The following is a 27,298-nucleotide window of genomic DNA, read 5'->3' on the forward strand; positions in this document are numbered from 1 at the left end:
AAAACCAGGAGTGGAACAGTCAGAGGAAAAGTATAATAGAAACACGTCACCACTTCTGGATTTATCACCCACTCCTGGTTTTGGCTACAAATACTGATATAGAAAACTCATCAAATACTGAACATATGCACATGGCCTAATACTCATCATTTGTCTACTTATAGGAAGAATTTTCTTTGTAAGAAGAGGCTGAACTAAACTTTTCTCCCATTCCAAGTCTAGAAGAGTAACTATTACCAGAGTGGTAATTTTGAACCACAGTAATTGTTTCCTACCTTGGCTTTGGCTCTGAAAAATGGGAAACTGACATTACAGATCTTGAGGTAGGGTACACGTTCAGCATTTTTGCATTCAATTTTAATGTCTGATTCTTCCTGTGACAAAAATATACAAAAGTAAATTTAGTCTTAGATTGAACCCCACCCTTATCCTAAACTGACATAATGACTTTGTATAAGCCTATTCTTGCATTATAACAAGGTCTTACACTTATTTCTAGGTTTGAAAAATCAAGTTGTAAATCTGTCTAGCGATATGCAAGTTAGCTCTACAACTCTAACACATGAGCGCAACATTCTGCCTTCCTGGTCATATACAATGAAGCCAGGTGTACGTTTCCCGGCTTCATCAGTACATTGCACATGCTCAGGGAGGTATTGGTGATGTAAGCCCAACTTCTCTGCAGCTTGCTCCCTCCAATGCGCAAGCTTTATTTCTGATTTCCGCAGACCAAGCACTTCTGTGATTGGAAAAGTTGGGTAAGCTAGCCGATGGTTGAATGACAGTCCAAACCATTGTTCAGCCGACAACTATCTAGTATATATGTGGGGCTTAATTTTCTCTATAAGTGAATCTCCAAGTATATTCCTATGATATGTAGCTTCTCACACAGCTAAAAGCGGATGTGCCACAGAATATACACTGAAACTCCAAACACCAGAATTCTGACGTAAAATTTTGGCACAACTCGAGGCTGCGGTAAAATTTTGTGACTTATGGCATGCGCATGCCACTTTTGCCGAGCTCTGACAGATTAGCTGAGATGGGACAGGACAACGTACATAGCAACCCCCATTCATCAAATTCATGATGACTTGCGGAAATCCTTAAGCCACAAATCTTACTCTAGTCTCCAATTGGAGTAATATTTGTGGTGAGGTGCACACGGACTCAGACATCACTTCTCCCATGGTCCAGATTCATTAAGAGGCATCCAATCAGGAGCGTCTGGCTCCAATATGCCTCCTCCTCAAGGCCGGCATGAATATGTCTCTGATTTATTACCAGGCTCGGACTGGCCCACAGGAGAACAGGAGGATCCTCTGCTGGACCCCCATGCATGAATGGCTCTCCACTGCACCTATATGAGAAGTTTCTTGCATAATACATTTGTTTCACTATGTACAGAAAAGGGCAGCATCTCAACCTTCATTTAACAAACTACTCTGTTTATTATTATATAGAAACATAGGCAAATTTGTGAATGAGGGTAAAGTGATATTTGCATGTACTTGAACAGTGGGCCACCAGACTCAACGTTACTGGTGGGCCCTTGGCACCCAAGTCCGGCAATGTTTTCACTGTCTGCTGTTAGATATTAGCAAGAGCAGGTATACACAAAGAATACAGAAAAACTTCTACATTATTCTTTAATAATAACCTATGCTGCACTATATACGCTCAGAAAAAAATTATGGGAGCTCTTCTTTAATGAAGAAAACTGTCCTAAACTAAATACTGGTGCATATATGGCTAAAAGAAACACAAGATGACTTGCCATTACTTGAACCTTTCTTGGTCTTGCACAGATTGTATGGCTATGGAGGCATCATGCCATATGTGCCCATAATCTATGGGTTCATTAATAAAATCCACCTCATTCTAATGTCTTACCCATCATCTGAGAGACTCTATAAAATGTGTTAATGGAGAGATACAGGATTGTTCACCTTGGTTATCAGACTGGCGAACTGAAGGTTCTGGGAGTAAGAAATGTTGAGCATAGTGCTGTATGCGTTCTCCCCGCGGTTTTCTAATGTGACTTCCAAGGCTACTCGTCTTCTGTTTCCTTCAATGATGAAGACAGAGTTGTCGAAAGAACGAGTAAAAACGGCGCAGTCTGAAGGTGATCTTCTGAGAGAGCGCTGGCAGAACTCCCTGAGCGTGAGAAAAGGTACATGTCAGAAACACAACAAGCACATATACCCCTGATAGACCAGTATCCAGACTAATCATCAAAATTAGCATGACCTTCCAAATAGCTGAGTATTACAATCATTCCAGAATGTGCCTTACTTCATCACTGCAATGCACGGTCTGCGCTCTCAACATTTCTTAATGTTTGGATTCCATGTGTAACGGGAACAGTATGTGCCCTATTCACAATTTTCCAATCTTTTAATATTTGGAAATACCATTCTAATAAGAGAACAGGCAGCCTCAGTTAGAAAGCCATCATGCATTGATAAGAAAGCTAACATTAGGTCAGACTTAGATAAATTACATTCCACAAAATAAGGCCTCATTCAGACGTCAGTTTTTCACATACATGTTCTATCTGTGTTTTTTACAAGATACAACATTAAAGTCTATGTTATTATTATCCAAAGAGGTGTTAACATGAAAGCATAAAACATGTATGATAGATAATAGCACACCTGCATGGACTACATCAAGTACAAGGGAGTAAGTACCCTACAGGTGGACTATCACATTGCAAGGGAACCCTTGGAGATACATAATGGAGCTGAGTCTTGGTTTGTATTCTTCTACTAGTGAGATAAACCTGTACAGCACCCCCTTACTAGAAGAACCACATAGGCAGGCTGGTTTCACATATCCATGGTTCATGATCCAAGTAAGGATTGAGATCCACGTACGGGATATGGGTCTCCTGACCCAAACTCGACAGTCTTATATATGCCTATGAGACTGTTGAGTTTGGGTCAGGACACCCATGGCCAGTCTGTGCATCTCAGTCCATACTTTGACCATGAAACATGGATGTGTGAAACCGGTCTTAGTATGAGTGAAGCAAATAACCCCTAGGATCATGGAAAAAGTATGGATGGCGAAAAACCCCCATAAATAAATCGCAATATTTTGAGCAACATGTGACATTTGGCATTTGCACGGCAATATGAGCATAGCATGTGCAGGACTGGGCATGGCTACAATCGACCATTAAATTCAAGATAAGTTACGCCATTTTAGTGCCCTAACTTACTCCAGAAATGCACTAGTACACTTCTGGCGGAGGCGCACCCAATTACCAGATGCACCTAATTCATTAAGTGGCTTGCACTGTTTAATGAATTAGGAGCATTGCACTCCACGGAGGCTGTCCATTAAGACTGGTGTACGCAACGCCGGTCTTAATAGACCCCTTTGTTCTTCTGTTCTGGGTGGAAAAACCTAGCATCATAAAAATGGCCCAATCTGATCATTGATATAGGGCCTCCACTCGGCTGTTTTCATCACTGGCGCCATGTGAATGTGTCGTATAATCAGTTGTCTTTTCAGATTCTAATAAGATAACACTAAAAGGTTTTTATTTCTAGATTAATGAGTTTAAGTAAATGATTTAAAACTCAATAAAGAAATATAAAAGAGAATTGTTTGGATGAAGCAAGATAAACTTGCCCTTTTGGACTACTTGCTCTTTCACTGACGTCTGTTTAGCTACCAGTGAGACCTGTTGTGAAATAATGTGAGGACGGCAGATCCAGACAGAGGAGTCATGTAACAGTATATTTTAAACAGTTCATTGTGTGCTACTGTGTCTTTTTCTTAGCGTGCAGAAGAAATGATGGAAACATTTACATTACAGAAACATGTGTTCTCAATAAATCTTTGCTTCAATTTGTGAATAACTGAAACAATCTGGATTAACTATTCTATTGGAGAAAAAAAGAAATGTAAAAATGTTTTTAAAGGAACTCGGCAGGGAGGTTGTTCCAAATATCTTGCAGAACTAACCTCAGATCTTCCAAATATCTTGCAGAACTAATCTCTTCTGTGGATGTAGGTTTGCACAAATCCTTCTGTTTCTTCATGTAATTCCAGACCAACTCGATGATGTTGAGATCAGGGCTCTGTGGTTTAATCACTTCCAAGATTCGTTGTTCTTCTTTACACTGAAGATAGTTCTTAGTGACATTGGTTGTATGTTTGGGGTTATTATCCTGTTGCAGAATAAATATGTGGCCAATCAAATGCCCCCCAATGGTATTTCATGATGGATAACTATCTCCCTGTATTTCCCAGCATTGTGGACACCAAGAAATGGGAAACATTGATGACTAAAGCCACAATTTTCAGTCAAGGAAACTTAATGCTGCAGATGAAAGACACATCATGCTTACTTCTCAGGAAAATCATAAGCTGTCCAGCAGTGCCCTCAGCTCAGAACTGGCAGCAACCAGTGGGACCCAGCTACACCCATTTACTGTTCTGGGATGTCTGACAAGAAGTAATCTTCATGAAAGAATTAAAGCCAAAAATCATACCCGCTACATGGAAACAAGCCCAAGCGACTCAACTATGCACAAGAACATAGGAATCGGGATGTGGAAAAATGGCAGCAGGTGCCCTGGACTGATAATTCAATATTTGAAACATTTGGCTGCTATAGAAGGCTGATTGTCCGAAATGCTGGAGAGCAGTAAAATAATGAGGGTCTTCAGGCAATAGTGAAGCATGGTGGAGGATTGCAAGTTTGGGGCTGTATTTCAGCAAAAGGGGTTGGGAATTTGGTTAGGATTAATAATGTCCTCCATGCTGAGAAACAGAGGCAGATACTTATCGATCAAGCTGTACCATCAGGGAGGCGTCTGATTGGCTCTAAATTTATTCTGCAGCAGGACAATAACACCAAACATACAACCAATGTCATTAAGAACTATCTTCAGAGTATGAAGTACAAGGAGTCCTGGAAGTGATGATATGGTCCCATAGAGAGCTAATCACAATATCATCAAGTTTCTTCGGGATTATTTGCAGAAACAGAAGTATTTGTGCAAGTATTTGCATGTTTTCACCATTATATACTTACAGTGCTGGCCAAAAGTATTGGCACCCCTGCAATTCTGTCAGATAATACTCAGTTTCTTCCTGAAAATGATTGCAATCACAAATTCTTTGGTATTATTCTCTTCATTTAATTTGCTTGCAAGGAAAAAACACAAAAGAGAATGAAGCAAAAATCAAATCATTGATCATTTCACACAAAACTCCAAAAAAGGGCCGGACAAAAGTATTGGCACCCTCAGCCTAATACTTGGTTGCACAACCTTTAGTCAAAATAACTGCGAACAACCGCTTCCGGTAACCATCAATGAGTTTCTTACAATGCTCTGCTGGAATTGTAGACCATTCTTCTTTGGCAAACTGCTCCAGGTCCCTGATATTTGAAGGGTGCCTTCTCCAAACTGCCATTTTGAGATCTCTCCACAGGTGTTCTATGGGATTTAGGTCTGGACTCATTGCTGGCCACCTTAGAAGTCTCCAGTGCTTTCTCTAAAACCATTTTATAGTGCTTTTGGAAGTGTGTTTTGGGTCATTGTCCTGCTGGAAGACCCATGACCTCTGAGGGAGACCCAGCTTTCTCACACTGGGCCCTACATTATGCTGCAAAATTTGTTGGTAGTCTTCAGACTTCATAATGCCATGCACACGGTCAAGCAGTCCAGTGCCAGAGGCAGCAAAGCAACCCCAAAACATCAGGGAACCTCCACCATGTTTGACTGTAGGGACCGTGTTCTTTTCTTTGAATGCCTCTTTTTTTTCCTGTACACTCTATGTTGATGCTTTTTGCCAAAAAGCTCTACTTTTGTCTCATCTGACCAGAGAACATTCTTCCAAAACGTTTTAGGCTTTCTCAGGTAAGTTTTGGCAAACTCCAGCCTGTCTTTTTTATGTCTCCGGGTAAGAAGTGGGGTCTTCCTGGGTATCCTACCATACAGTCCCTTTTCATTCAGACGTCGACGGATAGAACGGGTTGACACTGTTGTACCCTCGGACTGCAGGGCAGCTTGAACTTGTTTGGATGTTAGTCGAGGTTCTTTATCCACCATCCGCACAATCTTGCGTTGAAATCTCTCGTCAATTTTTCTTTTCCGTCCACATCTAGGAAGGTTAGCCACAGTGCCATGGGCTTTAAACTTCTTGATGACACTGCGCACGGAAGACACAGGAACATTCAGGTCTTTTGAGATGGACTTGTAGCCTTGAGATTGCTCATGCTTCCTCACAATTTAGTTTCTCAAGACAGTTCTTTGGTCTTCTTTCTTTTCTCCATGCTCAATGTGGTACACACAAGGACACAGGACAGAGGTTGAGTCAACTTTAATCCATGTTAACTGGCTGCAAGTGTGATTTAGTTATTGCCAACACCAGTTAGGTGCCACAGGTAAGTTACAGGTGCTGTTAATTACACGAATTAGAGAAGCATCACATGATTTTTCAAAGGGTGCCAATACTTTTGTCCACCCCCTTTTTTAGGTTTGGTGTGGAATTATATCCAATTTGGCTTTAGGACAATTCTTTTTGTGTTTTTTTCATTGAAGACAAATTAAATGAAGATAATAATACCAAAGAATTTGTGATTGCAATCATTTTCAGGAAGAAACTGAGTATTATCTGACAGAATTGCAGGGGTGCCAATACTTTTGGCCAGCACTGTATCTCTAGTGAAGGCGTTTGTTATTGGGGCACACAAGGCCCATAGGCAGGTCAGAAATCCAAAAAATGTTATGAACTTGGAGTGCAAAGTCTGACCTACTCTACTAAATGTGTTTTAAGTTGTGGAATTAGTGAGTTAGATTAGTGAAGTGAAGTACTAGGCTTGTCTTGAGATGTGTTTTGCAGGCATGCTTAAAAATGTGGGGGCAAGGTAGTAATTGGGTCATAAGGGGTAGTGCATTTTGAAAAAACTGGTGCAGCACGAGAGAAGTCTTGGATATGGAAGTGAGAGATTTTGATTATGGCGGATGTTAGTCTTAGATCAGTTGCAGAACGGAGAACGGAGAGCAGAACAGAGAGCATGGGTAGGATGATAGATTATTCTGATTATTATTAGATTATAATGAAATCCTTGGAATGGGTTCACCTCTGTGTTTGCTTTAGGGCAAAATAAAAAGTCCTTTATGGTAAGCTTTTTCTTCTGTTCTAAAAATTGAATCAAAATGGGAAACAGATGACCTATAATAATCAAGGGCTTCCTTCTGCTTCCATTTAAATTACTTTGCAATAGATCCGTTTTGAACATTAATTCTGATTATGTGTTCCTAAAAACGGAACATATAAACAGCATGTCAAAACGCAGGTGTGAACATAGCCTAAATGTATTTATCATAAAACATGGTTGGACCATACAAAACAAGCACTTTTTACCTTTTGTGTTCCCCTATTTCCTCATATATTATAAGGCTGTGAGCAGGGCCCTTACTCCTCTTGCTTGAATTGTTGGATAATGTGTAATGTCTGATATTGTCTGTACATGTCCCCTCTGAATTGTAAAGTGCTGCAGATTATGTTGGCGTTATAGTATAACGTTTATGACTACATTAAGCAAGAGTAATAAACACAAAAATAAGGTTAGAATAACTTAACATGTCTGCTCAATTTGTTTAGTTCAGCTGCCACTCATTAAAGGGAATCTGTCAGCAGGTTTTTGCAACCTCATTTGAGAACAGCATGATGTAGGCAAAGAGAAGCTGAATCCAACAATGTATCACTTAGTTCACTGGTTGAAGGGGTTTTAACACAAAGAGCTTTTAGATTTAGCAATACAGCAGAGCTGAGGAAGCTAACCCCGCCTACATTAAGCTGTATGCATACAAAGTCCATAAACAGTGAGGTGCTATAACAGGAGGGGGCGTGTCAGACTAGCATGCACGCACTGCTTGTGCCAGCAATGATAAGCTACGGGTGATAAAACAATCATTGCAAGCAAACAAAACCACAGAGCTTAATAAAAGAGGCATCGATGAAATCTGTGTTTTAACCCCTACCTCATGCTGTCTTCAGATTACATAGCAAAAACCTGCTGACAGATTCCCTTTAAGGTTTCATTCAATTGTCAGTGACTGTTGTACGTGTGATTTCATTTTTTTTTCACAGACAGTACACTGACACATTATACTCTATGTGGCTATTCATATGTCATCATTTTTTTAAAATTTTTGCTGCCTGGTGGTCCACATGAAAGAGATGTCCTATTTCAAATGAAAGCATCTGCAGAAAAATCAGATAGCACATGGATGACAGCTTTGTTCCATCTGTTTACAGTCTATTTTTCACTGAATGATTGCTAGAAGGATCTTGAGAAACCTCCATAATTTTTTTTGTTGCATATAAGAAAATGGATGGCAAAAAAGGACAAAAAAACAATGAAAAATGAATCAAGCACAAGATAAGAAAAAAAGTCTAATTTTGTATACAAGAAAAACCATGAACGTGAGTTCAGTCTCACTTTGTATTGGCATGGCCACATTATATAATTGTATACAACTACCATTCATGTCACATGGACAGTTCATCGTAGAACTTTGGCAAAACAGTAATAAGTGAAAATTATTGGATTGACAGATCTCCCATTCATACCGGTTGCTTGGTATTGTACAATATCATTTTGTCACGTTATAATATTTATTGCAATTATTGCAAGAAAAGGGAACTTTTTTATGGTATCAATGTATTGATGTTAGAAATAATAGAGATCAGTTTTATACATAGTCAAGTAAAGCTGATGGAGCTTCTACTTCAGAGCTCTTGTACCTTTGAAAACCGAAAACGGAGGCCCCAATTAATTCTTGCACTGTTTTTTGGTCTAGTTTTTAATGTTTTAAACCTGTTTCTGATTTGCACCAAATTCTTCCTTTAATTTGTGCCTTTTTTAAATCTATTTTATAGTCATTCGCCTGTTTGTTTTTTTTATTTATTTTCTTCATTATGGGCATGTTTATTTGTTTTTCAGGTGTTCATGGCCAATTCATTAGCTGTAAACTATTTTTTTTTTTAAAAAAATCACAATTTCTGTGAAAATGTACTCCAGGACCCCCCTCTGGAGTGATTATTTATACTACAGAAATTGTTAAGCTAAAATGCGTCTGCACTTAGAATACTGTGTACATCTTTGGTCTCCAGTGTTTAAGAAGGACATAGCTGAAGTAGAACAGGAGCAGAGAAGAGCGACCAAGGTTATTAAGGGAATGGTTGGACTACAATACCAAGACAGGTTTGATCAAACTTGGGGTTATTTATTTTGGAAAAACAAAGGCTTAGAGGCGATTTAATTTCAATGTTCACATATATGAGGGGACAGTACAGAGATCTTCCTAATGACCTTTTCATACTTAGGCCTACATCGATGACAAGGGGGCATCCTCTACACCCAGAGGAAAGAAGGTTTAATCATATTCACAGGCGGTGATTCTTTACTGTAAGAGCAGTGAGACTATGAATCTCTCTGCCACTCGATATTGTAATGGTTGATTCGCTAGTACAAGGAGGGTCTTGATACCTTTCTTGATAAATATAATATTACAGGTTATGGGCACTAGATTTTCTGATGGGCATCGATCCAGGGAACTAGTCTGATTGTCGTATGTGAGGTCGGGAAGGAATGTCCCCCTACCATTGCCTCATGGGGTTTTTGCCTTCCTCTGGATCAACATGTTAGGTTGTAGGTTGAACTCGATGGACTTACCGTATGTCTACCCTCAACCTTAAAAACTATGAAATGTTAGCGTTGTATGTGACATCTTAATGGAACATACGGATTTATACTTTAAAAAGGTGAAAGAAAATGTAATGGCAAAAATAAAAAACATTTGACCCACATGTGCCATTTTGAAGAATTTAGTGTAAAAAACATCAAACAAGATAAAAAAAGAAAAGTTAACTAAACCTGTCTCTCCACATCAATGAAGAATCGGCCTTTGAGTCTTTTTTCCAGACAACATATATCAAATTTTTTTTTTTCCATCTGCACTTCATAAGAAAACAGCATTATCAAAATACACTGCTTTGTGATTACTATAGATAAGGCTGATGATGATTCTGAGTAGAATAAGTAGAATAACTCTACTATAGTAATGGCAGCCATCAGTGGCATAATATTCATGTTCATGGACTCGGTACATTCTCACATGATGGTCTTGTCAGGGGAAACTGTTTTGAATTAGTTGGATTTTTTACTTTTCAACGCTATTGTTTCCCCCCAGATGAGCAGCGCCCACTTTTTCTAGTAGCCACAAAATTACTTACAAGTGAGAATGACAAGGTCTCTATTAACACGTTGAATGGAACCTGTCAGGACAATTTTACTACTGAAACTAGTTGGTATGGTTCTATAGGTCCTAGTATGACAAGAAAAACTAGACCTGTTTTGTAGTGAAATGTGAGATATCAAATTTTGAAGCTACATGTAAATTTGCCTAGAAGAGCACTGGGGGTGTGTTTATGCACTCGGAGTTCTTTACCCCGCCCCTTATGCACTTCCAGACTCATTAACATGTGGCTTCAAAGCTTGATTTTCTCAGCACTGGCACAGCGGATTACTACAAGGTATCTAATCCTGTACCAGGATCAATACTCAACTGGATAAAAGACTGTAGCCTATATAAATGTATTAGCCACGTATATAACCCCTCAGCGGCTCTGGTCTAACTGGTGCACAGGAAAGCTGGGGAGAGAGTGGATGTTACAACTAAACATACAATTATGATTCAACCATCATCCAATTTCTACCTAATGTATATGGCAACCCGGGGCAAACTATACATGACATACCCAAGGGCCAGAGCTCCGGAAAACATATTTTCCATGTACTGAAATGATTTCCACAGTTCTACAATCTCTACAGAATAATGAAGCAAATTTCAGTAATATAAAATGAAACCAGCAATGACAGGATATATACAACGTTTTGCATTGCACAAAGGATGAATGCTCATGAGATTGCCTACAGTTTGCAGGGCTTTCATATTTTTGCATATGTGATGTGCATGTTATATCATATGAACTTTATATATAGTGACTGATATAGAAGTGGCATACACTCACAGTGCAGTTGGAATATCGTGTTTCACATCCAAGAAGAGATCGGGGACACAACGCTCATCCTGATTGCATCCATTCCAGAAAGGGATCTGAACCAGAAGAAAAGTTATTATCACACAGGACATCTTTAGTGATAAAATGAAAAAGAGGATCTGCAAAACACAAGGGCCGCACAATGCTCAGTCCATACGCATTACACTAAGGCTAGAGTCACACGACTGATTTTTCTCCAACAGAGAAAATCGGTCCATTAGGCCCGGACTGCTAATCTGCCTTATCGGGCAGATGCCCGGTGGGCTGGTCTATTAGGTCATAAAATGGGCTGTCTGGCTACTGTTGTCAGTATAACATTGTGTATCAGTGAGTCATGCATTCTGTGTGGAGTCAGAGATTATCTGCTTATCTACTTATCTTTATGGAGGGTAAATAAACAAATGACTGGACAACTCAGAGTTCAAAGAGTTTAGGATGGGCACAGTACCATTTCTCCTGTCCTGTATATATACACTGCACAGTACCACTCCTCTTGTCCTGTATATATACTGTACACTGCACAGTACCACTCCTCCTGTCCAGTCAATATACACTGCACAGTACCACTCCTCCTGTCCTGTATATATACATTGCACAGTGCCACTCCTCCTGTCCTGTATATATACACTGCACAGTACCATTTCTCCTGTCCTGTATATATACACTGCACAGTACCACTCCTCTTGTCCTGTATATATACACTGCACAGTACCACTTCTCCTGTCCTGTATATATACACTGCACAGTACCAGTCCTCCTGTCCTGTATATATACACTGCACAGTACCACTCCTCCTGTCCTGTTGATGGAGAGGCGTCAATATTGGTTTAGTATTTCCAATCACTGGAGATCTGACTGTTGGGACCCCCATGATCCCGAGAATCGGAGCTCTGCAGAGCACCATGTAAATGGAGCTGTGGCCGATCATATGCACTGTGGCGCCATTCACATGCGGGTCTTAAAATAACTCCTTTTAGGAGAGTGAGGGGCACGACAAAGTAAAGCAAAATTCACTGATTGGGGGTAATGAGTGTTACGGTACGTGCACACGATCAGTAATTGCTGCAGATTGTACGCAGTGCACTTGCACTGTGTGCAATCCGCAGCGGCCAGATGTTACAGCATTTGTAGAAATCCCATGTCCACTATGCTTCTCCGTGCACCTGCGGATCACCCGCGGACACGGATATGTGGCGCGTCGTTCCAGACCGCAGCATGTCAACTTCTCTTGCGGAGATGCTAGTCTTCACAAGAGAAATTCTATCAGTGCAATGTATAGGATGCAGTGAATCAGCATAGTTCAATGAACACATGCAGATTCACCTGCGTGCAGCGCTTTGGACGCAGCATAAAGTATACTGCGTTGAAAGTGCTGCCAATACCGACCGTGTGCACATACCCTTATAGTATGTGTGCTGGTGGGTTTTGTGTGGCAGGGCTGCTTTTTTGACCCAGTCCGGCCCTGGGTCCGATTATGCTAATCACATTCTGATCAGAGTTTGATAAGAAAGGCATCCGGTCTTCTCGGAGTTGGAGAGAAAAAAAAATGTCTCCACCTTCTCTATTATGTCAGTCCTTGAAAATCCCATTAAAAAATCTGGAGAGAAATCTTGGAATTCTTGTACTGGCCACTGGGCCTAATATTAAACTCATACTTGTTCTTTACAGAAGACTTTTCAGCAGTCTCATTAATCACAGACTGGATTACAATGAGAGGTAACACAACTGATAGCACAAGATCCACCATTCCCAATAAGTTGTGGTCAGAGCTCACTTCCTCCCCCTTCCTGCACAATGACCTGTTCTGTACAGAGGCCTTTTCAGCCACTTCACTAAAGCATAGCAGCTCCTTCAGTGTTGCACTAGAAATAGTAGCACATCAGTACTAGAGATGAGCGGTGTTCGACTTGAACTGTTCGCCAATCTCAAATTTGAGCTGTTTTGGGCGGTGTTCGAGCCGTTCGGCGAACACGAACGATTTGAAAAAAATTCGGCTGTTCGAGGTTATGTTCGATAACTGTTCGTGCACCAAAATCATAACTGGATTTTTTCTCAGTAATGCTGAAAATTAATGTTAATACGCAGTTTGAGTGTACAGGGGGGCGGGGGGAGGGGCAGGGGATGGATCTCTGCAGGAACAATGAAGATCTCCATTTTTTTTTCTCTTTCCCGCATTTGCAGTGGGGAGGTGCAATCTGTCAGCCTATCAGCAGCGCACACACGGAGCGAAGTGCTTTTTTTCACACAAGCAAGGGCATGTGTCATTGGCAGTGTATGTCACATGTCCTTGCCCTATAAGACCCAGCCATTTTCCCCGTCGCCACCATTTTCTCACTGCTGCAGCTGCGTGTTAGACGACACCGCTGTTGCTGTGTGCGCTATACCTTGTTAATTTCAAGCCAATTTTCGCACAAATCTACAGATAGCTTGGGGGTAGGGAATAGTTGTGATTGCAGTCCTTTTAAGGACTAGGTTACATCATTTCCTACGACTTTTATCAGGCAGGTCTGTGCTCTTAAATAGATAGGTTGGGAGTAAAGACTAATTGTAATTGCAGTCCTTTTCAGGACTAAGTTAGATCAGTTCCTATCAGTTTTTGCCAGGCAGGTCTGTGCCAGTGCTGTGCAAGTTTTTTTCACAGCATTTGGCTAAATCTAGCAAAGCTAATCCTTTTTGGCCTATTGCAGAGTGTGTTAGTCAGTGGAGTAGCCTATCTGTGTTGCAAGCTACACCACCTGTGTATAGAATACCAATTTTTTTACTGCACCTAGTGAAGTAAAACCTTTTGCGCATAGCATCATTCTATTAATCCATCTATACTGACCTCCACCAGGTTGCAAATTGAATATAATTTTTTTCTGCATCTAGCTCTGAAAAAATATTTGGCCTTCTAGCAGTGTGTGGGACTTGTTCTATTAGTCCATCTATACTGACCTCCACCAGGTTGCAAATTGAATATAATTTTTTTCTGCATCTACCTCTGAAAAAGTATTTGGCCTTCTAGCAGTGTGTGGGACTTGTTCTATTAGTCCATCTATACTGACCTCCATCAGGTTGCAAATTGAATATAATTTTTTTCTGCATCTAGCTCTGAAAAAATATTTGGCCTTCTAGCAGTGTGTGGGACTTGTTCTATTAGTCCATCTATACTGACCTCCATCAGGTTGCAAATTGAATATAATTTTTTTCTGCATCTACCTCTGAAAAAATATTTGGCCTTCTAGCAGTGTGTGGGACTTGGTCTATTAGTCCATCTATACTGACCTCCATCAGGTTGCAAATTGAATATAATATTTTTCTGCATCTAGCTCTGAAAAAATATTTTGCCTTCTAGCAGTGTGTGGGACTTGTTCTATTAGTCCATCTATACTGACCTCCATCAGGTTGCAAATTGAATATAAGTTTTTTCTGCATCTACCTCTGAAAAAATATTTGGGCTTCTAGCTGTGTGTGGGACTTGTTCTATTAGTCCATCTATACTGACCTCCATCAGGTTGCAAATTGAATATAATATTTTTCTGCATCTAGCTCTGAAAAAATATTTGGCCTTCTAGCAGTGTGTGGGACTTGTTCTATTAGTCCATCTATACTGACCTCCATCAGGTTGCAAATTGAATATAATATTTTTCTGCATCTAGCTCTGAAAAAATATTTGGCCTTCTAGCAGTGTGTGGGACTTGTTCTATTAGTCCATCTATACTGACCTCCATCAGGTTGCAAATTGAATATAATTTTTTTCTGCATCTAGCTCTGAAAAAATATGTGGCCTTCTAGCAGTGTGTGGGACTTGTTCTATTAGTCCATCTATACTGACCTCCATCAGGTTGCAAATTGAATATCATTTTTTTCTGCATCTAGCTCTGAAAAAATATTTGGCCATCTAGCTGTGTGTGGGACTTGTTCTATTAGTCCATCTATACTGACCTCCATCAGGTTGCAAATTGAATATCATTTTTTTCTGCATCTAGCTCTGAAAAAATATTTGGCCTTCTAGCAGTGTGTGGGACTTGTTCTATTAGTCCATCTATACTGACCTCCATCAGGTTGCAAATTGAATAAAATATTTTTCTGCATCTAGCTCTGAAAAAATATTTGGCCTTCTAGCAGTGTGTGGGACTTGTTCTATTAGTCCATCTATACTGACCTCCATCACGTTGCAAATTGAATATAATTTTTTTCTGCATCTAGCTCTGAAAAAATATTTGGCCTTCTAGCTGTGTGTGGGACTTGTTCTATTAGTCCATCTATACTGACCTCCATCAGGTTGCAAACTGAATATAATATTTTTCTGCATCTACCTCTGAAAAAATATTTGGGCTTCTAGCTGTGTGTGGGACTTGTTCTATTAGTCCATCTATACTGACCTCCATCAGGTTGCAAACTGAATGTAATATTTTTCTGCATCTAGCTCTGAAAAAATATTTGGCCTTCTAGCAGTGTGTGGGACTTGTTCTATTAGTCCATCTATACTGACCTCCATCAGGTTGCAAATTGAATATAATTTTTTTCTGCATCTACCTCTGAAAAAATATTTGGGCTTCTAGCTGTGTGTGGGACTTGTTCTATTAGTCCATCTATACTGACCTCCATCAGGTTGCAAATTGAATATAATTTTTTTCTGCATCTAGCTCAGAAAAAATATTTGGCCTTCTAGCAGTGTGTGGGACTTGTTCTATTAGTCCATCTATACTGACCTGCATCAGGTTGCAAATTGAATATAATATTTTTCTGCATCTAGCTCTGAAAAAATATTTGGCCTTCTAGCAGTGTGTGGGACTTGTTCTATTAGTCCATCTATACTGACCTCCACCAGGTTGCAAATTGAATATAATTTTTTTCTGCATCTACCTCTGAAAAAATATTTGGCCTTCTAGCAGTGTGTGGGACTTGTTCTATTAGTCCATCTATACTGACCTCCATCAGGTTGCAAATTGAATATAATTTTTTTCTGCATCTACCTCTGAAAAAATATTTGGGCTTCTAGCTGTGTGTGGGACTTGTTCTATTAGTCCATCTATACTGACCTCCATCAGGTTGCAAATTGAATATAATTTTTTTCTGCATCTAGCTCTGAAAAAATATATGGCCTTCTAGCAGTGTGTGGGACTTGTTCTATTAGTCCATCTATACTGACCTTCATCAGGTTGCAAACTGAATATAATTTTTTTCTGCATCTAACCCAGACAATAGTTTTGGCCTAATACCACAGTTTGGCCACTCAGCTCTGCTCGGTTCCCATCCATTGTTTTTTTGTGCAAACAACTCCAGAGTTGTGAATTAGTTAACCACCAAAATGAGTGGAAAAAGGCCTGCTGCTGGTGGAAAGGGGAATAGGCGTGTTGGGAAGGGGGAAAAAGGTTGTGTCCGTGGAGTAGGTGTTAAAGCAACAGTAACATCTGCAGAAGAAAGACCATCTTCCAGCAAAACTAAAATGTCTACTTCTTTTAGCGGACAATGTGATAAGATCCCTTTCTTACGGCCACGCCAATTGCTACAAATTCCAGATGAGGTACAAAAACAGCAGGTGCTTCAACGGATATCAAGTGCTCCTTTAAGTGGGCTCTCCTCCACATCAACTTCAACATCACAAATACTCCAGTCCTCAGAGGTGTCACCCCAATCGCACTTGCTTCCTCACAGCTCCCAAATCTCCAGCTGCCCGTCTGAGTATGAGGTAGAACAGATGGTTGAGTCTGCAGAGTTGTTTACTCATACTATAGCCTGGGAATCAGAGGTCGGCTCCAGCGCTTCTGTGAATCCAGACGAGGAAATGATCTGCACTGATGCCCAGAATCTTTATGAGTCGGATCCAGGACCAGACGCAGAAGGTTCTGACCATAATGTAGACCCTCATTCCCAAACTGTAACTCCTGTTGGTGGAGACAATGAGGAAGACGATTTTGAGACTCAAATACCTGATTGGAGCGACAACTTTAGTTTTTTGTCAGGGCAGGAACAGGTTGGCTCTGAGGACGACTGGTGTGATAACACACAGGGTGATGATGATGAGGTTGGAGATCCCACTTACTGTCAACCCACAGTCAGCCAAGAGATGAGGTCAGCAGAGGAGGTGGAGGAGGATGCTAGTGACGACGAGGTCAGGTTGCGCCTTCCTGGACAGAGACGTAGTACTGGAAGCACGTCAACAACTGCATCCTCAAACACAACTCTGCCTCTGACCACAAGTCGTTGTGGCTCTTCAGGTCGCATGGGTGCTAAGCCTTGCATAGCCTGGGCATTTTTTCAGATCAATAAAGATGACCCAACTCGTGTTATCTGTAACATTTGTCAACAAAAGCTAAGTAGAGGCCAAAAAATACATAGTTTGAGTACTTCATGCATGAACCGGCACATGGACATGAAGCATAAGTTGCAGTGGGAAGCTCACTGTGCTACAATGCGGCCTAGTCGGCCGGGCCAACCACCGCCTGCCCCATCTTGTGCATCTGCGGCCTCTTCATCCTCTGTGACTGGGGGGACAGCAGTCACACCTGTTTTGGGACGCAGACCTGCCACCTCTTTACCCGCAACAGCCAGCGTGATTGGCAGGTCATCATTTTCTTTGGAGGTGATAACACCAGCTAGTGTTGAGCGCTGTCCGACATCGATAGCACCACCTTTGGATCAAGGCAACCTAACATGTCCGCCTGCATCTTCCTCACAGACCGGCAGTTTGCCGGGGACACCCTTATCAACCCCGTCTAAGCACAACAGCCAGCCCTCAGTCCCTCAGATGTGGACAAGTAAAAGACTATTTCTTCCTAGCCATGAGAAAGCTAAGAGGTTGAATTTCACCATCTGCAAGCTCTTGGCTACAGAAATGCTGCCTTTCCGCCTGGTGGACACAGAGGATTTTCGAGACCTTATGTCCGTCGCAGTGCCCCAGTACCAGATGCCCAGTCGGCACTACTTCTCAAAGAAAGGTGTGCCTGAGCTCCACCAGCATGTCGCACACAACATCACCGCTTCTTTGAGAAACTCTGTGTGTGACAGGGTGCATTTCACCACAGACACTTGGACGAGTAGGCATGGACAGGAGCGTTACATGTCACTGACTGGGCACTGGGTAACTATGGTGACAGCAGGACAAGGGGCTGCTGTCCAAGCCTTGCCGTCACCACGAGTTGTGCGTCAATCCTCTTTATGTCAAAGTTCCTCCACTGCTTCTGCCTCCTCAACCTCCTCTCGGTCCTCCACCTGCACCCAAAGCCTGTCTGGTCATGCCACAAGCTTTCTAACTGCGCAGAAGGGATCCTGCACACCTCCTTACTATGCTGGCAGTAGGGCTCAACGTCATCAGGCGGTTTTTACTTTGAAATGTCTGGGAAATGTGAGTCACACAGCTGAGGAGTTGTGGTCAGCTCTGGAGAACCAATTTCATGAATGGTTGTCTCCACTGGACCTGAAACCAGGGAAGGCCGTGTGCGACAATGCTGCAAACCTGGGTGTGGCCCTTCGCCGGGGCAATGTCACACACGTGCCTTGTATGGCTCACGTGTTGAACCTGGTTGTCCAGCAATTTTTAGCCCACTATCCCGGACTAGATGGCCTTCTGCAGAGGGCACGGTCGCTGTGTGCTCACTTCCGCCGTTCGCATCCCGCAGTTCAGCGACTTACATCTCTACAGAAGTCGTTGGGCCTGCCACTTCACCGGCTAAAATGCGATGTGCCTACTCGGTGGAATTCAACTCTGCACATGTTGCAGCGACTGTGGCAGCACCGACAAGACCTGGTGCAATACGTTCTGACGTATAGCCTGGGCCAACGGGATCCAGAGGTGGGGCAAATCACGCTGGAGGAGTGGTCTCAGATCAGGGACCTATGCACCCTTCTGCACAGTTTTGAAATGGCGACGAAGATGTTTAGTGGTGACGATGCCATTATCAGCATGACTATTCCGGTGATTTACATGCTGGAGCACATGTTAAACAGAATTCGGAGTCAGGTGGTGGCACAAGAGGAGGTGGAGGAAGTAGAGGAGGAGGAGTTGTATGCGGAAGGGCTAACATCTGCAAGGTCCAGACGGTCGGCAGCACCAAGGCGGCAGGCATGTGAGGGTGGGGGAGATGGTTTTACCAGGGCGCATGGTAGCAGCCAAACTAGTGAGGAAGGTGCAGGAGCCCAGGAAGAAGTGGAGGACGAACTGATGGAAGACTCATCAGATGAGGGAGACCTTGATCACATTTCTGTTGTGCGAGGTTGGGGGGAGAGGACAGAGGAAGGAAGCATGATTGTTACCTCGCCACCAACACAACAGGGACTTGGTGCTCCTGGATGCGCAACACACATGAGTGCCTTCTTGCTGCACTACCTGCAACATGACCCTCGAATTGGGAGAATTAGAAATAATCCTGACTACTGGGTTGCCACACTGTTAGATCCCTGGTACAAAACTAAATTTGCAGAAATAATTCCTGCCATAGAAAGGGATGCACGCATGCAGGAGTATCAGCAGAGACTGTTGCAGAATCTTACATGTGCTTTTCCACAAAACACCAGTGGTGCACGTAGTGAATTTCACAGTTCCAACTTGCCAACCGTGGGACCGTCGAGTGTTCAGCACTCAAACCGTAACAGAACCACAGTATCTGCTGGTAACATCAATTTTGCGGAATCATTTCACCACTTTTTTAGCTCATCCTTTGCAAGGCCACAGGAGACAAGAAGTCTGACACATAGTCAACGCCTAGAGACGATGGTACAGGAGCATCTCCAAGTAAACATTGAAGCCATGACTGTGTCACTGGATCCTTGCTCTTTTTGGGCTTCCAATCTGGATAAATGGCCGGAGCTCGCCACTTACGCCTTGGAGATCTTGTCATGCCCCGCAGCCAGCGTTCTGTCTGAACGTGTGTTCAGCGCTGCTGGTGGTGTGCTGACAGATAAGGGCACGCGGCTCTCCACTGATAATGTAGACAGACTCACGTTCATAAAGATGAACAAATCATGGATCCGAAACGACTTTTCTACCCCTGTGTCATCCTGGGGAGAGTAAAAGCTTGATGATTGGTTAAAATCACCTCACCAACCGTTTTAAGCTTTCAAATTACTAATTATGTTTATCTGTATCTTGGCTGGAAAATAATTTGGGCTTTGTAGCAGTGTGCAGTACTGATTCTATTAGGCCATCTATACTAAGCTCCACCAGATTTAAAATTAATAATAATTTTTAGCTGCATCTAGCCCGGAAAATAATTTTGGGGCTCCGAGATGCGCAAGACACATAAGTGCCTTCTTGCTGCACTACCTGCAACATGACCCTCAGATTGTCAGAATTCGAAGTAATCCTGACTACTGGGTTGCCACACTCTTAGATCCCCCACACTCTTCGATCAACCTTTTCATTTTAATAAAGACCAAAAAAATGGTCATTTTTGAAATTATAAGCATTAGCAGGTTATTAGAAACTGAAATCAAACAGTTTTCAACTCAAAACTTTATTCTAGGTGATGTTACATTTGCACATAGGACCCCTTGTTCGAAAGGAGCTTCTGAACTCTCTCGTCCATTGAATTTGTCAGGTTTTGGATGGTTTCTGCTTCAATTGTTTTGCATGAGGACAGAATACCCTCCCAGAGCTGATGCTTAGATGTGAACTGCCTCCCGCCATCATAGACACTCCTTTTGATGATGCTCCAGAGGTTCTGAATGGGGTAGAGGTCAGGGGAGCATGGGGGTCACACCATAAGTTTGTCCCCTTTTACGCCTATATCAGCCAGAGATGCAGATGTGTTATGTGCAGCATGAGACGGTGCATTATCATGCATGAAAATGATCTTGCTGCGGAATACACGGTTCTTCTTCTTGAACCATGGCAGGAAGTGCTGTTTGAGAAACTCCACATACATTATGGAGTTCATCTTTACCCGTTCAGGGATCCTAAAGGGGCTGACAATCTCTCTCCCCATGATTCCAGCCCAAAACATTACTCCACCTCCTCCTTGTTGGCACTGTAGCCGTGTTTGCGTGGGGTGTCCATCAACCAGCCATCCTCCACTCCATCCATCTGGACCATCGAGCGTTGCACGGCACTCATCCATGAACAAAACAGTTTTGAAATCAGTCTTCATGTAATGTTTGGCCCACTGGAGCCGTTTCTGCTTGTGTGAAGTGGATAGAGGAGGTCGACAGGATGGCGTACGCACAGCTGCAAACCTCTGAAGGACCCTGCATCTTGTTGTTCGGGGGACGTTGGAGGCACCAGCAGCTTCAAAAACTTGTCTGCTGCTATGACAAGGCTTTTTTGCCGCTGCTCTTTTAACCTGACGAAATTGCCTGTAGGAAAGAGTCCTCAATTTGCCCTTATCAGCAAGCACACGTGTGTACTGTGAATCAGCTACATACTTCTTGATTGCCAAGACACTTCATCCTGATCATCGCACAATGTTGATTGTAGTCATGCCTTGACCTAAACACTCCACAATTTGTTGCTTCTCAGCAGCCGACACATCCTTTTTCTTTCCCATTTTGGCAGAAAATGTAGGCTGCTTAATAATGTGGGACAGCCTTCTTAAGTAGTCTTGCCGTTCATTGGACACACCTGCCAAACTAATTAGCACAGGTGTCTGCAATTGCTTACAGTGATATAAAGAGCCCTGACACACATCACCATCAATGAGTTTAACTGACAAACAAACAAATTCTTCCCTTATCACTCCTAAACACTTTTTGCATAACAATTTGGAACACAGTGTACATGTGCTTTTCCACAGAACACCAGTGGTTCACGTAGTGAATCTTACAGTTCTAACTTGCCAACCGTGGTCTGTTTGGAGTTGTTCAATAAAGGGCCCAAAATTAAGATAACATAGACGGGAGAGGTCTCTATGAATAGGAATTCCTAAGTATTTGATACCCTGTGAGGGCCAGGCAAAGGGAAAGTTGGACTGGATGGAATCCTGTATGGATTTGGGGAGGGAGACATCGAGGGCCTCAGACTTCGCTGTATTGATTTTAAAATTTGACCATGTAACAAAGTGATCTATTTCAGCCATAACAGCAGGGATGGATATATGTGATTGAGTGATATATACTAGGACATCATCAGCAAATAGAGAGCACTTGTACTCGGTGCCTCCCACCTCAATCCACCTGATATTGGGGTTATGGCGAATTGATGAGAGCAGGTGCTCCGTCACTAGGATGTATAAGAGAGGTGACAGAGGACATCCCTGCCTTGTCCCATTGGTGATTATGAAAGGTGATGAAAATGTTCTGACGCGCCCCCTGGGCCTTGGGACATCCGGAGCCGGACCCTTTTTGGTGGATGCTGGTGGTTGTAGTCTCCGTGGCGGCAACCCGGTTCCGTGGCTCAGGGCGGTCAAACCAGTGGCGGAACTATTTATGTGGTTTTGATGTTTAAATGTCCGTCTACGCCACCCGTGGATTGCGGTCAGAGTGAACCGCCGTTGCAGGGCAGACCGCTGAGGCTGGTGTTGTGGGTGCAGCAGAGCGTAGCATAACTCCCCACGGGAGGAGTATAGCCTCAGGGCAGTGTATGCGGAGAATGGGGGTGATGGTGCAGGGCAGCAGCAGTAACGACACGGAGTCAGTGATGCAGTCCAGGGCCTTTACTCACAGTTCTTATTATCCAGACCACTTCTGCAGGTAATGGCTGCCCACGTCGTACTGTGCTCACCAGGTGAGGGGCTCAGACAACTCCCAGATAACTTTGGAGCGCTTCACAGGACCCCCTTTGTGTGTCCTTCGTCTGGCCTTTCTTACCAACCCTTCTGTCCAGCAGCCTCGGGCCTCCTCTTGGTAAACTTGGCGCCAGTTTCTCTGACCCTATGTGCTGCCCTCCTAGCGGGTGCAGCGAGGGGCTGCGCCACATAAAATGTCACAGCCTCCGGTTTCTAGCTGAGGGTCGTTTCCCGCCTCCACTAGTTTCGGGGACCGGTCTCCCCCTTTGGCCTGACCCCTCCACGCAGGTGGATTCGGGCGTGCGGTGGCGACTCGCCCGTCCACACCCCTGGGATCCCTTCGTTCCTCGTTCCTGGAGCCTTCTCCGCTCCTCTTCCTTCCTTCTCCCTCTTCCAGGCCTGGGCCTCTGTTACTAGGCCAACCTCTGGAGCAGAGCTCATGCAGAGACCCTGCTCCCTGTCACTTCTGCTCAGACTTCTCTGCACTGAACTAAGATGGTGCCCACCTTTTATACTCCCTTCTCAATGCACCCAGGAACTGCTTCCTCTCTGCTCCTGCACTACAGGGTTCCCCTTCCTCAGTGTTCCCTCCCCCCACTCCAGTCAGGGACAGTGACTGTCGTGCCCATCTCAGGGGCATATTGGTCGCTCTGCCCCACGGCAATGTGGTGTAATGCATGCAGGTGTCGGGGTCCTGATCCACACTCCATCCTTACCTGAGAGTGAGATATCACACCTCTGGGTGAGGTGCAATACCTCTGCAGCAACCGAGCCCTCGGGGTGCTACAGTTCCATTTATCTTCAGCCTAGGTGACGCATTGCGATACAGGGCCGTGATTTTGGCTATAAAAGGGTCCCCTAGACCCCTACCCCAAGCTTTTTAAGAGAATAATATATGGCGTGCCTGGAGACTCTATGGAATGCTTTCTCAGCATCCAACGAGAGTATCTAATTACAAATTTTAACTGCATCTAGCCCAGGAAATACTTTGTGCCTAGTAGCAGTGTCTGCTAGTCAGCGGACTATCCCGGCTGTTAAGCAAGCTACACCACCTGTAGTTTGGACACTTAATTTTTTAAAAAGGAAATGCTTCGGGACCACGGGATACTCAGTGAAGAGCATCAGGAGGCACCCCAAGGCATAGGGGCTGGGACTGGCGGTAGGACGCCTTGCGGTGGACAGCCGAGCTCGATCCTTATAAAAGCTTTTTAACTGCAGCAGCTTTAGTGGACGCTACTGGAGCTGGAATTACGCGGCTGCTGGCATGAGACTTGCCCTTCAATAGATCCTTGTAAAAGGATTTAAAGTGTATTCATTCAAATTAGAGAGACAATTTAAATTAAAAAGCTTAGAGCTGCCTCCACCACAGGGGGGATCGCTCGACCCACCAGCGGACAGGCACCAGTATTGGGAGAGGGGGGCTGGCTGTCAGGGTCCACCGCGGCTCTGGCACAAACGGAGGTGGCACGGGCAGGAACGGACTGGCCGTGTCGGCTTCTCACTTTTTGGATTTTAGAAGGGCATGACATGCCTATATCTGTGTCTCCCCCTCCTTTTAGTCCTCCACCTCTTTTCTTTTTGCATGACTATATGTACTTGTCACTTTTCCATGTGATAGTTATGTCTTCTGAGCAGTTTGTCAGCTTTTGGACACCTTTGAAGGTGTTTTCTATGTGTTTCTATGTGTTTTTGTTTGCCTGCCATTGGTTTTAACGGTGTTCGAAGGTGTTCGACGAACAGTTCGACGAACAGTTCGGCGAACACAAGGGTGTTCGACGAACCGAACCGAACTCGAACACTACGGAGGTGGCTCAACACTAATCAGTACATAGCTGCAGTAACGCATATGGCCACATGTGGCGCTTTGTGACTATATATTGTTGTCTGCTGATTGGTGGTGCAGAGAGTCAGCCCCCCACTATAGAGACAATTTTGGTAATTTTGATGTTAAAAGTCTACAAAGAACTGGAAGTTTTCTATGTTAAAATTGTTCATAGATATTGTTAACACATGACCTTCATTAATCTGAATTTTCTTTTCATTATTTGGCCACGTATCCCTAAATACTAAGCACAATGGTATTTTTTTACAGCATTGTATCCTGTCATTGCCTCCCAAGTGGGGAAACAGTCACAGAATTAGGCAACAGTCTAATAAGTTGTAGAACATTGAATTTGGAAAGTAAAATGTAATGAGTTTCAGAAGAAGTTGAGGTTTGCATTGAATTCATTTTCATGTAATATAAGTGTAGCACCCCCGAGGGCTTGGCTGCTACAGGGGTATTACACCTCAAACCAGAGGTGTGATATTCCACTCCCGGGTAAGGATGGAGTGTGGACCAGGACTCGGTAGGCTGCATGCACCACACACACCCCATTTCCGAGGGACAGTTCAACGGTGCTCCCACGAGACAGGAGTGCAGGCACGACAGAATCTGTCCCTGGCTGGAGTGGAGAGGGGAAAGTACACCCAGTGGTGTAGGAGCAGATAGGGGTGGGTCTCTGGGCATAGGTAGGAGCCCATTGGTTGCTAGTCACCTGGGCTCACACATAGAGGGAGGTATATAAGGTGGACACCATCTTAGGACAGTGAGTTCAGAGAGAGAAGGAGTTCAGCCAGAGAGGGCTGACAGGGAGCTGTGGCTCAGTCTGGGCCCAGCTCCACGAGGCAGGCCTAGGGTGAAGGCCGGAGCCAGAAGGAAGGAACAGAAACAGAAAGGAAAGTAAGAAAGGAACAGGAACACGTAGAAAGGCCCAGAGACACGAGGACAGAAGGAACCCCATAGGCCCAGGAGATTGCGGGTGACGGGTTGGCAGAACAGGGTACCGGAACCCAAATTGGTGGAGGCAATAAATTCCTCAGCCAAGGACCGGAGGTTGTGACCACAACTTGGTGCGACCCCTCACTACATCCACCAGGAAAGCATACCACATAGGGTCAGGGAAACCGGAGATAGGTTTCGCCAAGAGAAGGCCCGAGGAAGCTGGACAAAGGTGGGTCACTGGTGGGGACGGCCAGAGAAAGGAAGAGAAAGGAGCCCTGTGCCACGCTCTGGAATTGCCTGGGAGTTGGTCGAGCCCCTTGCCTGGTGGACGCAGCACGGCTTGGGCAGTCACCGCCGGTACCGAGGTGACTAGGACCAGTAAAGAACTGTGAGTAAAGCATTGGAAACTGCAACCACACGTCTCTGTGTTTTATGGCCGCACCAGCAACATCAGTACTGGGACGCTCGCATCATCACTCTGATCATCCACACTAGCTGCCCTGAGGCAATACTTCTCCCGTGGGGAGTTATTCCATACTTGGCTGCGCATACAGCATCAGCCTCAGCGATCTGCAGCGCAGCGGCGGTCCCCACTGACCGCAATCCACGGGTGGCGTAGTCGGACACTTGTTATTACACTAAGACTGCCACTGAATTGACCACCCTGGGCACGGACCGGGTCAGTGCCACGGAGACTACAACCCCCAGCGATCCGGCTCCGGGTATTCCCTGCACAACACAGGCCCAAGGGGGCGAGTCAACTTTGGCATAGTCGGCAGGATTTTTACCAACCCGCCACAAACGGGTATTGCGCGCCTGAAAAGAGACTGTTTTATTGTGTTAAAGATGGCGCCCGCCCCAGAAGAACAAGCGCCATAATGTGCGCGCCAAAAGACAACAGGAAGCCACCTCCCATCGTGGGCCAGGTCCCAGAATGGCGCCAAAGAAGGAGCCCGCCCCCACCAGCCATGAATGCAGCAGTGGAGATGTCCATCAACGTGGGGGGGCTGCCCCTGAAGGTGATTGTCAGCAGATGCCCCCAAGACCACCCCCCATGGGGGCGGATAGGAAAGAAAACTGTGGGGCCGGGTGCGGCCTGGATCAGTCTGGACCTGCTGCACCCGGAGATGGAGGGAGCAGTGAACCCCACCAGCACCCTGGCCCGCAGCCTGCTGCAAGCTGAGCCACCCTGCAGCTTAACGGAGTTGCTGGCACAGCTGCCCAGAGACCCGGACTGCGCGTGAGCTGCGCTGGAGGACCTAAATAGGAGGATGGTCCGGGCGCAGCGAGATGTGTTTGCCGGGTGGAAGGAGGAGCTGGCCTGGCAGCACGTAACCGGCCAGCAGGAGATACCGCGAGGACCAAGCGGCGCGCCCGCCACTGAGGGCGGAGAAGATGGACCGGCGGCTGCGGACGATGCCGCGGAGGAAGCCACGGAGGCCGAGGCAGGTAACGGGGACGTCATTGCCTCAAGCCCTGAGATCACCAGCCTGCCCCCACCCTCCGTTGCGGGACCCGAAGCCCCGGGGACCGTACCTGATACCACGCCTCCACCGCCGCCAGCTAGGCCTCAGGCTGCAGGCGTCGCTGTCACGCCCCGCCCCGCGCTGTGCCCTCTGAACCCGGGCGCCGTAATGCAGGAGACGTCACAGGCCGGGACGCAAGGCCTAGTACACCCGGGCGCCGCTGCCTCACCAGCGCCCCCTGCCTTGGGGGTGCCACCCCTGGGCGCGACCAACAGACAACCACCGGCCTGGTCGCAAGGCCGAGTGCCCCCGGCCGCTGCTCCCCGACG

At 44.6% G+C, this 27,298-nt stretch overlaps 1 protein-coding gene across 2 annotated transcripts in view; it reads right to left on the reverse strand.

The window, feature by feature from the left end:
* ITGA11 (integrin subunit alpha 11) overlaps positions 1 to 27,298 on the reverse strand; it is a 191,793-nt gene that overhangs the window by 39,190 nt on the left and 125,305 nt on the right. For both annotated transcript variants that reach the window (XM_073653470.1, XM_073653471.1), the window contains 3 exons: positions 11,068 to 11,153; positions 1,950 to 2,157; positions 276 to 374 (listed from right to left, as the gene is read on the reverse strand). In XM_073653470.1, coding sequence (XP_073509571.1) covers positions 276 to 374; positions 1,950 to 2,157; positions 11,068 to 11,153 — 393 coding nt within the window. The remainder of the gene's footprint in view (positions 1 to 275; positions 375 to 1,949; positions 2,158 to 11,067; positions 11,154 to 27,298) is intronic.

The sequence above is a fragment of the Phyllobates terribilis genome, unplaced genomic scaffold (assembly GCF_046119375.1).
Source record: "Phyllobates terribilis strain yellow unplaced genomic scaffold, ASM4611937v1 Scaffold_11__3_contigs__length_659146591, whole genome shotgun sequence".
Taxonomy (NCBI): Eukaryota; Metazoa; Chordata; class Amphibia; order Anura; family Dendrobatidae; genus Phyllobates; species Phyllobates terribilis.